This window comes from Calliphora vicina, chromosome 4 (genome assembly GCF_958450345.1).
Source record: "Calliphora vicina chromosome 4, idCalVici1.1, whole genome shotgun sequence".
Taxonomy (NCBI): Eukaryota; Metazoa; Arthropoda; class Insecta; order Diptera; family Calliphoridae; genus Calliphora; species Calliphora vicina.
In genome coordinates, this window is record NC_088783.1 from 52020287 (window position 1) to 52035818 (window position 15532).

At 29.2% G+C, this 15532-nt stretch overlaps 1 protein-coding gene across 2 annotated transcripts; it reads left to right on the forward strand.

Moving 5' to 3' along the window:
• Positions 1-1957: 1957 nt before the first annotated feature.
• Positions 1958-9481, forward strand: Parg (Poly(ADP-ribose) glycohydrolase). 2 transcript variants are annotated; one of them, XM_065508194.1, is made up of 3 exons: positions 1958-2195; positions 2252-3816; positions 8799-9481. In XM_065508194.1, exons 1-3 carry the CDS (start codon positions 2147-2149, stop codon positions 9315-9317), a joined length of 2133 nt encoding a protein of 710 aa, XP_065364266.1. In that variant the 5' UTR covers positions 1958-2146; the 3' UTR covers positions 9318-9481. The 2 variants fall into 2 exon arrangements, with proteins under 2 accessions (XP_065364266.1, XP_065364267.1); XM_065508195.1 differs by having other exon boundaries at positions 8804-8992.
• The last annotated feature ends 6051 nt before the right edge of the window (positions 9482-15532 follow it).

The window sequence follows — 15532 nt, forward strand, 5'->3', positions numbered from 1 at the left end:
TTTTTATTTTCGTAGATTTTTTGCTGAATAAGATTTTATTTTTAATTTTCTATATTTTTTTTAATTAACAACTCCTTTTTTCGTTATTTAAATTGATCATTTTAAATTTTGCAAATCCTTTACCAAAAACACCGCCATCTTTGAATTATTGCACTTTGTGATTTTGCCTATTAATTTTTAACAACAACTTTCACAACACTTAACTACTCGCCCCTACTTTCCCCTCCTTCATTAAACGAAAGAAATAACGAATGGCCAGAAAAACTAAAATCACCGACCGGCAAATTAACAGATTTTCAAACACATTTTTTAACGAAATCATAACGACTTTTATGACATTTTTTACATAAAAATATAGAATAACTCTTTATTAACATTTTAAGCTAATAATATTAGCAATTTCTTAATTTTTTACTAAATTTTTTATTTTTCTAAACTAACGATTTGTTAATAACAACCGAACTGTTTTGTAATAAAGTAACAACTAAAAAAAGGAAGAAGAAGATTTGAAGGGCTCTCAATTAAAGCTCTGCTAAATGTAAACACAACTCAATACAACAACAACAAGTTTTTAAAAGAGAAGTAAGTTTGTGTATGCAAAGTAAATAAAAGAAATTAACTGTTTTTAGGGCAAAAAGTACTTAAAGTAGGAGGTGAAAGGCTGAGAAAATAGGACTTTTTAAGTGAGATACAATAATGTAGACAAAATAGAGCCTTTTCGGTATATTAAATGGGTACTAATTTTGTAAATTGTGTTTAGAATTTTCTAAACAATTATGTAAAACATTAAACAAATTTACATACAAAATTCTTTGATCATTTAAAAAATACATCGGTACATCGAGTATTTTCAAATATTTAGTTATAACTAGCTGACCCGACAGACGTTGTCCTGTCCAATTTAAAAAAAATGCTTGTGTTCGATTTGTGAATTTGTGAGAAGCTCTTTGAAATGGGTACAAATAGTTAAAAATAAAAAAAACGTATTGTTGAGTGATAATTTTTATTCATATAGGGCATAGAATAAAATATACATAGAAGCGCTACCGAGAGAGAAAGAACCTAAGTTTGTTGTCAAAAACCTAAGTCTTGCAGTAAAAATCAATGTACATATTTTGAGTTTTTATATAAAAAATAAATTTTTGTTCAGAAATATGATCACAGATCGAGCTCCTTTTCTTGATTAAACGTTTATTGGCCAAGTTATTAGCGATTTTAGATATTTTGAGTTTTTATACAAAAAATCGATAGTTGGCCAAAAATATGAATGATCACAGATCGAGCTCCTTTTCTGGATTAAACGCTTATTGGACAAGTTATTAGCGAATTTAGATATTTTGAGTTTTTATATAAAATATCGGTTTTTGGTCAGAAATATGACTGATCACAGATCGAGCTCCTTTTCTTGATTAAACGCTTATTGGCCAAGTTATTAGCAAATTTAGATATTTTAAGTTTTTATATAAAAAATCGATTATTCGCATTTCGAATTATTATCTTTAAATTTGTGTTGGAATTTTGTATTGGGGTGTATGTCTTAAAAATTCGGCAAATAGATTTTTAAAGCAAGGGTTTTTATTTGTTTATTTAAACCTACTAGGGAGTGGAACTGTACTATGGACAGATTTCATTTATACGTCCTAAGTGTTTAATTTGGCTTAAGTTAATTTTTTATAATTACTCTGTAATAATTCAAAGAATATCACTGTTAATTAATTTTTAGACATTCGAAAATTGGAATACATTTTCTATCGCCTATTTTCTTTTAAATACGATTTTCAAACATACGGTTTTACAATTTCACTTTTGTTTTCAAATTTAACCACCTTCACTGCAAAACAAGACGGCATTGCCAGCAGCATGTTGGTTTCTTCTTATTTGACATCTGACAGCAACGTGAGTAACGAGTACCCGCAAAAAACTATAAATAAACAACACTAAGTTGAACAGCCGGTAAAAATTTATTTTTTTTATAGAAATTGATGAAACATCAGTTTAACTTTAATAAAAACATTAGAAATTTTCTATTTTATTTAAAGTTGAGTAAATATAAATAGCAAAAATTTTGCTTAAATTTCAACAAACACTATTGGCATCTGCATTGAGTTGCAGACGTATAACAGTGGCCACCGTGAAGTGTGGAAGAATGTTGGGCGATGGCGAGGAGGATACTCGAAATGGAGAAATATTAGAAGGTAAATAAATGTTTAAAGTACATAATTCTATTATACCTAATTTATTTACATTAAAGAAGAAATGCCTGAAGTGAATTGGCGTGGCTGTTCGATGGCGGAGATTTATCGCAACCTAAATCCATTTGAATTGGATCATTTGCCTGCTGTTAAACCGTCTGAGTCTCATACAGTTTTACATCATTATCCCATACGTAATGATGAGACTGAACCACCTAAACCTTTGAAGTGTCATCCCAAATGGGATGCTTTGCATGTAAGACTGCCCTGTTCATCAAAGTCCCAGTATCCTGTGGTGCAAGAAGATGGTTCCTCCACCATTGAAAATCGTTGGGAAATGATCGAAAAAGCTTTACTTAGACCCATACAAAATTCTCATGACCTACAGGCGGCCATATTGTCGTATAACACCAAATATGAGGGCCAGTGGAATTTTCGAGCTTTACATAAACTTTTCGGCGAAGAGTATGATGAGGATGAATCGAAAATATTCTTTGATAATTTATTGCCGCGTATAATACGCTTAGCCTTAAGGCTGCCAGAGTTGGTGCAGGCACCAATTCCTTTGCTTAAGCAGGGCAAGTGTCATGCCGTCACCTTGACACAGGAACAAATCTCTTGTCTTTTGGCCAATGCCTTCCTGTGCACATATCCAAGACGTAATACTTTAAAGAAAAAGTCTGAGTACAGTACATTTCCAGATATTAACTTCAATCGATTGTTTCAATCGTCTGGGGCGGCTGTTATGGAGAAAATTAAATGTATTTGCCACTACTTTCGTAGAGTTTGTCCGCTGGAGGATGATCGCAGCAATGTGCCCACCGGATGTGTAACCTTTGAGAGACGCTATATGCATCATAATGATATACCAAATTGGTCGGAATCTAATATACCATTGGGTATAACACCTCTTCACATAACCTCCGATGGCACAATAGAGGACGAAGGTTTGGGACTGCTGCAAGTAGACTTTGCCAATAAATACTTGGGCGGCGGTGTTTTGGGTAGTGGTTGTGTCCAGGAGGAGATACGTTTTGTTATTTGCCCGGAATTAATTGTTTCAAAACTATTCACCGAGGTTTTAAGACCAACAGAGGCCCTACTCATGGTGGGATGTGAACGTTATAGTAATTACACGGGTTATGCTAATTCCTTTCAGTGGGCTGGTAATCATGAAGACAATACACCCCGTGACTCTTCAAGACGACTCATGTGTCACATAGTGGCCATTGATGCTTTGCACTTTCAAGATTCTGCCCATCAGTATCATGAGGAACTAATGCTGCGCGAATTGAACAAAGCTTATGTAGGCTTCTCCACCTCTCTCACTACCTTAGCGCCTGGCGTGGCTTCTGGCAACTGGGGCTGTGGTGCTTTTGGTGGTGAAGCTACTCTCAAGGCTTTGTTGCAGTTAATGGCCTGTACAGTTACCACACGGCCCCTTGTATATTTCACTTTCGGCAATGAGGAATTGCGTGACCAAGTCCATAAAATGCATACCTTCTTTATTGAGAACAACGTTTTGGTCAAAGATCTATGGTCGGTTTTGAGAAAATTCTACGCTCGCAAATTGGCCGCCAAGGAACTGTACACATTTTTGTATAACGAATTGGAAAAAATAAAGGTAAACAAATTAAGCATGTTTAAATTATATTTTTCTAATATTTGTAGTATTAGTTAATTTTTAGTTGGAATTTGATTATGCACTATAATTTTGGAATCTAAAAGATATTGAATTTTATATTTTGTTAGTTGACAAGCTTTGTATTTATCTCCTTACCTGGTATTATTTTTGTATTCTTACTAACACCTTAAATTCTTAACGTTTTTTTGTATTGAAAGTTCTAACCCCTGGTTATTTTATTTATGTTGAAGAGTTATAAATAATTCAAATAAAATTTGCTTCAATTTCTTCGTATTAGAAATATGTGATACTAATATATAACATATAGCTAAATATTTTAAATAAAATATATTCAGTATTTACACCAAAAAGGTTTTTAGTTTTATTATTTTTTTTAAAGGTTAAGGATTTTTAAATTTTCTTATGGCTAAAACAACGGTTATTTCTTTAAAAAAACTTTTTTAAACCACATATTTTAAATTCTTAAACATTTTGTTAAACAAATTCTAAAAATTTAAGATTTGCGTGTTAAAGCTTTAATAAGAATATCTGATAGAATTAAGGATAAGGAGATTTGAATCAACTACTTTTCTAATTAAGTGGTGGTGGTAATAATAATTTAGAAATTTTCGGGCTGCAATTGTCAATAACCCAAAATCAATTTTGACCAAATACATTTCCTAATCGGATTTCCATTCGAATTTATATTATTGTATTTCGAAAATGATTTGCAACGAATTGTTGATTGATTTGTTATTGCATATTCTGTTATAAATGCATAAAGTGACATTCGTACGCATTTGAAGTGCAAAAAATAAAGAAATCTGAAAAAATGTTCTTATTTACATTTTTCTATAGCATATTTGTAGCAATTGCTAGTTTTTGTCTATTAGTTCTTATCAATATATTACCAATAAACATGGAATACCAAATGAGACAAAAAATATAACTCGTTTTCGGCAGTTTGGAATACCAAACGAGACAAAAAATATAACTCGTTTTCGGCTGTCTTTAGAAAAATGCTAAAACGAATTGGAATATAATTTATTAAAGACCTTTTTATACCCTTCACCTTCGTGAGAAGGGTATATATAAGTTTGTCATTCCGTTTGTAATTTCTACATTTTTCATTTCCGACCCTCTAAAGTATATATATTCTGGATCCTTATAGATAGCGGAGTCGATTAAGCCATGTCCATCTGTCTGTCTGTCCGTCTGTCTGTTGAAATCAATTTTCTGAAGACCCCAGATATCTTCGCGATCCAAATCTTCAATAATTCTGTCAGACATGCTTTCGAGAAGTTTGCTATTTAAAATCAGCAAAATCGGTCCATAAATAATGGAGATATGAGCAACCTCGATTTTTTACCTATTTTTGATCTATATCTGGATTACTAAGTCATTAATATAGACAATATGGATATCTAAGATAGATATTTCAAAGTCCATTGCAACGATGTAAATAAGGCTATAGTAAGTTGGACCTACAATGGGTCAAAATCGGGAAAAAATATATAACACGAATTTTTTTTCATCAAAAAATTTTTTTTGTCATACATTTTTTTTCCAAAAAAAAAAATTAAAAAAAAAATTTTTAACAAAATTTGGAAAAAACTTTTTTTAAAAAAAAATAAAAACAATTTCAAAAAAAAAAAATGGTATAATTTTGCTATCTATTGAGATATGATATGATTTCTTCCTGATACTCGTAACGCAACATATTTTGCCGTCATGTTTGTAATAGGAAATTCCACTCAAAATATTTAATAAACTGCAGAATACATTACCCATTTTCATAAACAGTTTTTAAATTTATCTTTTTAAGGTTTGCAAAACAAATTTTGCATGACAATTTTAATTCATAAACTTCTTATAAATTTTAAAAATATTTATAAATAAGGGGATTCGTATTTATTATATTATTTTATAAATACTATTGTCCAATTCACAACCTAGTTGTATATTGTACGTTGTATGTTGCAACTATGGTGGTTGTGAACACAAATTTCGTCAAGTCGTAAGTTTGACAATTCCAAATGAAGATGATAAAAAAACATTCCAAAATCTATTAATATGTAAAATTAATAATGAAAGCGAACTAATGTGTGCATTGTGTGATAAATTCAAACAATTGACAAATATTTAAAACAAATTATCATTTTTCATAAATAAAATAAATTTACTGATTTCAGTGTTACCGTTTGGCTGTATTTTGCACTAAAATATTTTAATTTTTTTATTTATGTATAAATATGAACTTTTGGTAACACTTAAATTTTCATACAACATTCGAAAAACATATGTAAAAATGTTGTAGGTGTTGCACAAAACATTTATATAGAAATTATCAACAACATTTGTACAACTATTGTACATTCAGACGACTTACAACTCATACGACTGTACAACGTCAGTTGTGCATTGAACATATGTTTCGTTTATAAATTTTGATTTTGTGATATCATATCATTATAAAATGTTTTTGCATCAGTGATCACAGTGGTTTATTTTTTTTTGTTTGTTTTTTAAATTCCTGCTCAGTGTTTAACAGATAAAAATTCAAAAATTTTATAAATTTAATTAGAATTTCTATACAAAATAACAATTTTTTCCAGGGACCCGAAATAACTGTTATTTTTTTTTTAAATAAGCAATTGGTTATAGAAAAAATAACTGCAAACAAATAGGTCCCGTAATAACAATTATAAATAACTCAAAAAAGTTTTAGTCTATGATAACCATTATGAAAAATTTTAATTTTTTTAGGTCTTTGATAACCATTATGAAAGATTTTTATTTTTTTTGGTCTTCAATAATCATAATGAAAGATTTTTATTTATTTCGGTCTCTGATAACCATTATGAAAGATTTTTATTTTTTTTGGTCTTCAATAACCATTATGAATGATTTTTATTTTTTTGGTCTTTGATAACCATTATAAAAAAATTTTATTTTTTTGGTCTTCGATAGACTATAGCTATTACAAATATTTATACCCTACACCACCATAGTGATATTTCGTATAGTGCCCCAAGGACAAAGTCTAATGAATTTGGTTAAAATCGGTCTATTATTTCTAATAGCCCCCAAACGATTGTCCTATCTGAAAATAGATAATCCCTCATAAATATCTTAGTTATATAGATATCCAAAGCAAATTCAGCACAAATAAGTTTTATATAAGCCGAACTCTCACTACTAAATTTTGTGACGATTGATCCATAATTAGTCATAGCTCCCATACAAGGCCCACTTCCGAAAAGCATTTTAACGAGTATAGATTTCTTAAAAAAGTTGGTATTCAAATAAAATTTAGCACAAATAACTTTCATATATACAGAAGACATGTCACTTAATTTTATGCCGATTGGTCCATAATTAGTCATAGCTCCCACATATTGCACATATTAAAAGAAAACTGTTTATAATCATAAATATTCTTGATTCTTATGAAATTCTGAACCAATTTATCTTTCTCTGTCTATTTTAAAATACAAGAAAACCAGGTCCATGCGACCAAAAAACTTTGTTGGTACTCATAATGTTTACGGAAGACCAAAAAAAATAAAAATCTTTAATAATAGTTATCAAAGACCTAAAAAAATAAAAATATTTTATAATGGTTATTGAAGACCAAAAAAAATAAAAATCTTTAATAATAGTTATTAAAGACCTAAAAAAATAAAAATCTATCATAATGGTTATTGAAGACCAAATAGAATAAAAATCGTTTATAATGGTTACCAAAGACCAAAATAATATTGGTTATTTTTAACTGTTATTCAGGGACCATTTTTCAAAAATTCTTGATAAACAATTATTTCAGGATTTTTTCCAATATTGGTTATAACAGTTATGTCCCTGATTTTTTCATGCGTCTGTATGTTAAAATCAACTATCGGTAGCCTCCAAATAACTTACATATATGATTGATAAATCAATATATCCGCTATAAACCCGGTTAGGTTGCTATTTAAAATAGAGAAAATCGGTCCACAAATGGCTGAGATATAAGGAAAAATCCAGTACTACCTCGATTTTTGATCTATATCTGAATTACTAATTCATTAATATAGACAGTAGTAGATATTTAAAAGAGCTTTGAAACGACGTATATAACGCGATAGTAAGTCGGACCTACAATGGGTCAAAATTGGCAAAAATATTTTTCAACAAGATTTTTTTAATAAAAAAAAATGTCATACAATTTAAACACTAATTTAATAATAAATTAAAGAAGAATTTTCACTAATAAATTAAAGAAAGATTGTAAATTTTGTTTACCTAAAAATATAAAAAAATTTAATTTTAAAGTATATACCTCTCTTACTTTTTTTTATATAAAATTGCACTTCTTTTTAGCATTTGTTATAAATAAATATTTTGAGCGACATTTGGCACTTTTATATTGAATCATAAATTTCAGAAATTTATGCGTAATTTCGTCTATCTGCTGATCCTATGAATATTGGGGAACAATAATTGAGACGATAAAATATTATGACAAAATTCTAGTATTAAGTAATTTAAAAGTCGTGAAAAATCTGTAAATAGAGGTTGTAAAAGAAACTAGGAAAATGTAAATCAAAAACAGATTTATTTCTAATAGGAGCCAATTATGAATCTATTTCAAATAATATTAAACAATTTTAAACTGGCGGTATTTCCTCCATGGGTAAAATCACTATAATGGCAATATATGCCCATAATTACCAAATTTAATTTATGAAATCAGTATTTTATTTTGTTTTTTAGTAAAATTTTTAATTTTAAATAAAAACAAACTATTTTTAGTGCATATTTTTTATATATTAAGAGCATATTTTTCGTTTTTAAGTGCATTTTTTATGCGCGATAATTTTTCGCACTAAATTTAGTATAGAAAGAATTTCTGTAGAAAATCACATTATATAAACTGACAATAAAAATGTGGAGAGAAAAAACACACAAAAGAAAATTATATTTTTCTCGTTTTCTTTCAGCGCAGTCAGCGGGAACAACCTATCAGAAACGAAGCGAACCAACCGAATAATGATGTCGAAAAGGTTGACATGAAAACCACAACATTGAATAGTATGTCCATTACCCCACGACCATCCAAAAATCGGTCGCCCCCCTCAAACGCCAAACGCAGTCTCGAGGTAAGTCAGGATATATTTGCTTCCACGTCACCAGAATGTGAAAATTCCCAAACGTCAACGACACCACCCCCAGCAACTATAGATCTGTCCATATCCGATGATAGTGAGACGGACGAATTGATGCTGATGGTGGCATCTCAAGAAGCATGTGTTATTAATAAATCCACACCGAAAAAAGTACTTGATAAAAAAGTGGACAAAATATCACCCCCAAATGGCGGCTCACCAGCAAAAACAATTGCAAAACCCCGACAACGTACACTCCTAGAAATGTTGGATCAATCATATAATCAAGCCGGTCCAGCCACAAAGAAATATTGTGCTAGTAGTAAATCACCTAAAGAATCCAAAAAGAACTAAAACTCAATATTTTTATTTTTTTTTTTTTTTTTTTTAAATTAAGGTCCATAACAAAATTTTAATATAACATAATTGTATGCATACATATATTTTGTTTCTCTTTTTGTTTGTTAGTGAAAAAAAACGTAAATAAATAATTTTATCTTATTATAAATGATAAAGAACATGCAAGTGTGCTGACTTTTAGCTCCAGTTTACGTTAACTTTTTTATCACGTTTACACAAATATTTACCAAGAAAATCACAACAGAAAAAAACTAAATTAAATAATATTAGAGCCATGTGTTTGGCTGTAATAAATTATTTACTTTTTACTGACTTCTAGAAGGATTTTGTTGTTGTTTGTTGTTAAAAGTCGAAATTGTATCATTTGTTTACAACATGATTTTTTGTTTGATTTTCTTTAGAACATAGTTTGTTTAATAAGTACCTACTTGAATTGATATTTTGTGGTTAAATTTATTAGTTTATTACCACAAATTTATGGGTTTTCTTTTAGTGTATACGATACAATAAAATTTTATTTTTTGGTATGACAATAAAGGCTTTAAATAAAATTAGCTAAGCCCGAAAAAATGCTTACAAGTCGACAAGACCTTTCTTAGAAACTATATAAGACATCTAGCATCTATATCGAATAGCGAAAAGATTGCATTAACGGCTAATAGAAATATTTGAAATAAAATATTTTATAACATTTGTGTCTCTAAGATTTAGCGCCTTTGCATATCCATTACAGCTGAAGGAATTGTTTTAAAATTTAAATTGGACGCCATTGGACATAAGTCTCCGTTACACTTTACTCTCAGCATTATGTCACTTTAAGTCCATTCAAATGTACTTCAATATTTGTATGCAATTGTTTTGTTTTTCATCAATATTTATTTCATAAACAAGTATTATTTTTAACAGTTTGTAAAACGCATTTAGCTTGATATGATGATTGCAATCAAATCTTATCGTAGACAAAACAAAACAATTCAATTTGTTATTATTGTTTCCAAATTAAAATAAATTTTGTACTAGTAAATACTTATTAATAGTAAAATACTAATGACTAATTATGACTTTATGGAGGGCCTTAAAGTGCACATAAAATGTTTATAATAAAATTATACAACTTTCTGATGCACTTACTTACATAAATATATAAGTTCTTAAAAAACATTCAATTAAACTTTTATGAAATGATCTCCACATTGGTGGAAAATATTTGTAAAATTTAAAAATACCCATGAAATCATTGATTCTTATTAAACAAGTTAAAGTACAATTGTTATAATTGTTTCTTATATTTTGTCTTACTGTGTTTTCAACTGGACATATACATTTTTATATCAGAATCCAAAAGAATTACTTATGTTTTAAGAAAAATCCACATAAGCTATTAATTTCAGACAAAATTAAATTTTATCAATTGACCCAGCAGTTAAACAAATAGTCAGTAATTGTTACTAATGTCTGATCACTCTAATTTATATACATTTTTTGGATCATTTGACACATATGTGCTCTTTGTAGTGCAGAGAGAAGTCAATTGGTTAATTTATACCTCCCAGGTAATCTAGCGTGAAGGCAATTGTCACTTTAGTGTCTTTAAGTAATCCAGAATGTACTCACTTCAAGCGTTTATTTGCTACTGCACTTTTTTGTGAGTAAATCATAAAAACTGGTTTTATAAAATTGTGTTGATATAATTCTCATACAGTTTATTTTCTTTTTGCTTAAGTATACTGACATCCCATGTAACCTAACGTGAAGTCAACTGTCATTTTAGTGTATCTAAGTAACCTAGAGTGTAGTCACTTTAAACTTATATTTTTGTTGGCTGTGTAAACTCAACTTAGATACGATCGCTTGGAAACAGTGCTTCGAATTAATTAATTCAATTTTAGCTTAATTCACTAAAATCTTAATTTTGGAATTAAAAAATTTCTGCCATAAATCCACTCCCAAAAAAGATACATTCAAAGGATTTGATTTAAATAGAATTCATTTATCATTGAATTAATTCATGACAAAATTCATTCAACCTTTGAATGATCCAATTTTTTTAATACAAATTGAATTAAAATATGTTTTCATCATACAGTTTTATTTTTGTTTTACTTATAGGGTAACATAGATACGAGACGTAATTGTCAAAAACTTAAGTCTGTTGCCTAAAACCTAACTCTTGCAACAACAAAATACATGCTTTGACTTTGGGCAAAACTGGGAAACACGGGTCTTTTTTTTTTGTCTATTATCACGTGGTGGTGTTCGTATTTTAGAATGGATTTGAATTGAAGAAAATTTTAATGATTCAATAAGGAATTAATTCTATAAAGAATGAATTCTCAAAGGAATGAATTCAATAAATTTGAATTATGTACAAATGAATTGAGCCATGAATTAATTCATACCAAATTAATTAATAGAATGGCTAAGAGAAAAAATTTATTTTGATATCGAAAATGGAATTAATTCTTCCAAACTTTTGCTTGGAAAAAAGTTTTCCCATAAATAATTTTGAGCAAAGTTGCTATGTCCAATTTCATCACGATATTAATTATTATAAGACAATAATGAATGTATGTTCAAGTCATTTTCTTAGGGGGGGCCTTGTATGGAAACTAGGGACAAATGTTTCCCGATTTTCGCCATACTTTACTTTACAGACTGCTCATTTGTATGGTGGATTGGATAATGCCCATTTTCAATACCAAACAAACCTTATCAATAGAGAGTATTTGTGCAAAATTGGGACCTATTCACATTCCTGGGCTAAATCGGAATCATTACCATTTGCAGTTAATATAGTTTTACAAGGAATTTCTTATTTTCAAATGAATTTTCCATTTTCTTAGAAAATAATTTTCCGTTTAAATTTTGATTTTAACACAAAACTAGCAACAAGTGGTCAACAAAATGACGTAAATTGGATTTTTATTTTTTCAAATAACTTAAATTCATAAAAGTAGTATCATCTGTAGAAAAAGTGTGCTAGTTAGATGATCACAAACTAATTGCATTTTATAATTATTATGAATTAAACATTGTTTACACTTTTAAAACAATTGAATTAACAGAAGTTAATATAATGGGAATGACCTTTAATTAAAACAATAATAAAAAAACTACTAAATATGATATTTAATTATAGGTTATTTACAAGCGGCATTATTTCATCATAATTTAACACTCGTGATTTTGCCCCACCCCCGTTTAACGGTTGTAGTTGTTTTTATTAATTAATTTAAATGGCCACTTTCCTTTAACAAAACATAAAAACTAGGAGAGGGGAAGAGATAGCCCCTCATTAAGACTAGAACAAACATCAGATGTGGTGGCCAGCAACACATGTATTTTATTTTTGTTTTTTTTTTTTTAACTAAAAATAAAGTGGCAATATTTTTGTTTTTAATTTTTGGAAATTAAAGTGGAATTTTCAACACCCTTCGCTAGTGGTCCCTGGCCTTGTGATTTTAATTTATTGTGACAAAATAAAATATTTAATTTGTTTACGTAAAATAAAGTGGGACCCTGAACCATTTTCGTTATTTTGTAATTTTACGTCTTCAATAGTAAATAAAATATTTTTTTTATTTATATGTATCTTTGCAGTTTCTGTTTTATTAATTTAATAAATATTCAATTAATGGGAAAGTAACATCTGATGTCTGATTTTAAGTGCGTATCATTCTTTGTAGTAGATTTAATTGAACCCCTTTCTTTTTCGTAGGGGTTTGAAAAAGGGGGCGCGTTTGTTTCGGCACGTACATATGAACATTTGGAAAATTTTGCGATATGTGTTACTTTGTTTTTGCCAAAACTTATGCCAAAATAGATAAACATCCAACAAGTGTAGACTATTTAAGTTATTAATCTGTTTTTTTTATATTTAGACTTGTTTATGTTTGTTATCTTCTCAACAACAAATAGATTGATTATATATTTAGGGAATTGGTATATACTATACTGATAACCGAAATTTGGAACTGACATTGGAAATAAGACGTTTTCGATATGATTGCTATCAAGTCCAAAGTGATAAAGTTTCTTTGATACCCAATTATTTAGAAATTAATTTCGAAATTAAAAATTGAAATGGATAATAAAAAAAGAATTGAATTTACTGTAACATATTGGTAGTTTTTGAAAACTCATGAACAGGAGACTCTTCCAAAATTTGTACAACATTTTTGAATTTGTTTAAAAGAAATATTGATATGTTTTAGAAGAAAATATAAACAAAATGTTCGATTAACAAAAGTAAAAAAAATTATCTCCTGTTTATTGACAGTAACATATTAAGGTAAACATAATCTAAGAGCAACATATTATGACAAGGTTTATAATTGTAGTCCAAACATATTGTGATCATTATTAAGGCAAATATTTACTCAAAACAGCGTAACCTCTTTCTTTAGCACAAATTTGTTTGACGTGTTTACTCTTACAACTGTGTTGTAAGATCAAACAGCATCAAAAAAATAAAACTAAATGTTTTGAATTATCTAAAAGAAAAAGGAGTTTTTGACAATAAATAAAAGAATTAAAATATATTTTATTTAGCGGTTACGTCTTTTTTGTCAAATATTTGCCATGTGTGACCCTACCTTTAATATTATGATCAAATGTAGTCGTAGTATGTATCGTTGTCATACATGATCATAATATGTTTTGAAGTAATAATATTATGAACCAAAGCTAACATAATATGACCCAAAGTAATCATATTATGACCAAATGACAACATATTATAATCCAACGTAATAACATTTATGGTCCAATGAAATCATATTATGGTCCAATGAAATCATATTATGATACAAAGTAATCATAATATCATTAAAAGTTATTTTTGAAATACAAAATTTAATTTTAATAGGGTTTAGTTTTAATGTGCTAAATTCCCAATTGAAATATTGCGTGTATTTACAATATTTGAACGCGGTTTTTGTTCTAAGGGTACATATCTATCATTTATTCTCACAAAGCGTCATATGCGGGAAGTTTAGCTTTACTTCTTTAATTTGAAGCTTATGGTGAATGTGTTTCATCGGTATCAACGTGCGAGAGATGGTTTGTGCTATAGAATAAACGCATAGAACGGAAGGAGAGAGTAAAATATTACACATAACAGGTGATACAAAAACAAAATACATGCAATACATTCTCATGAATTAGGTTTCTGACAACAGACTTATGTTTTTGGCTCTCAGTTACCTATCTAGTTGTTGTCTATGGTTTGTGCGGTTCAGAAGTGGTTATTTTGACACGAAAGACAAAGATCGCCAATGCCAGCCGAAGACCAAGAATTAGAGGCATTACTCCATGAAGATTATTGTCAAATTCAACCAAAGCATGCAAAATTATTTTGAGCTACTCAGCCAGCAATTTCAAAACGTTTGCAAGCAGCAGGATTCATATTAAAGCTGGGAAATTGGGTACCATACGAATTGAAGCTGAGAGACCTTGAAGACGATTTATAAAAGAAAATCTCTTTGCACCGAATCATTATTTGCGATGAAAATTGGATCCATTACGATAACCTTAGGTGTAAGAGATCGTATAGGAAGCCCGGGTAACCAGCCGAATCGACACTAAAGCTACATTCATGGCGCTATGGTAATGCTCTGTATTTGGTGGGACCAAAATTATCCTATCTATTATGAGCTGCTGAAATCTCACCAACATATTCGTTTGCATCGAGGTTTGACCGAAAAACGCCCAGAATACGTGGAACCGTAATATTCGATCATGATATTGGCTTGATTCGTTCTTGGCCTCAAAAGATGAGCAGTTCTTTTGGCTCGGAATGCATATGTTGCCCGAAAGATGGGAAAAGGTCATAGCTTTTCCCATGAGCATAATTTCTCTGAAGTCAAATCGATGTAAAAATTTCATTGGATGGATTCTTTTTAAAAATTATTTTTGTCAATTCAAATCTAATAAAAATTTAATGAAAATATACATATTTTTGTACCATTGACCATAAGTGGTAATATTTTTCATTTCCGACCCCATAAAGTATTTATTTTTTGGATCGTTATAGATAGGGCTGTTGATAGAACGCCATAGAAATTCGGAACGACATGGGCTTAAATCGGTAAAAATATTTTTTAATCATGGATATTTTTACATGGATATTTTTTTACCAAAAATTTTATTCCAATAAACCATTTAAAAAAAAACTAAAAAAAAATAAATTTCAAAAAAATATTTTTTTC

Excerpts from the sequence above, each read along its gene's own strand:
- Parg (XM_065508194.1), top strand. The coding sequence starts at position 2,147 with ATGTTGGGCGATGGCGAGGAGGATACTCGAAATGGAGAAATATTAGAA. Across the intron at positions 2,196-2,251 it reads AAATGGAGAAATATTAGAAG|AAGAAATGCCTGAAGTGAAT; the intron begins GTAAATAAATGT and ends TTTACATTAAAG. Across the intron at positions 3,817-8,798 it reads ACGAATTGGAAAAAATAAAG|CGCAGTCAGCGGGAACAACC; the intron begins GTAAACAAATTA and ends GTTTTCTTTCAG.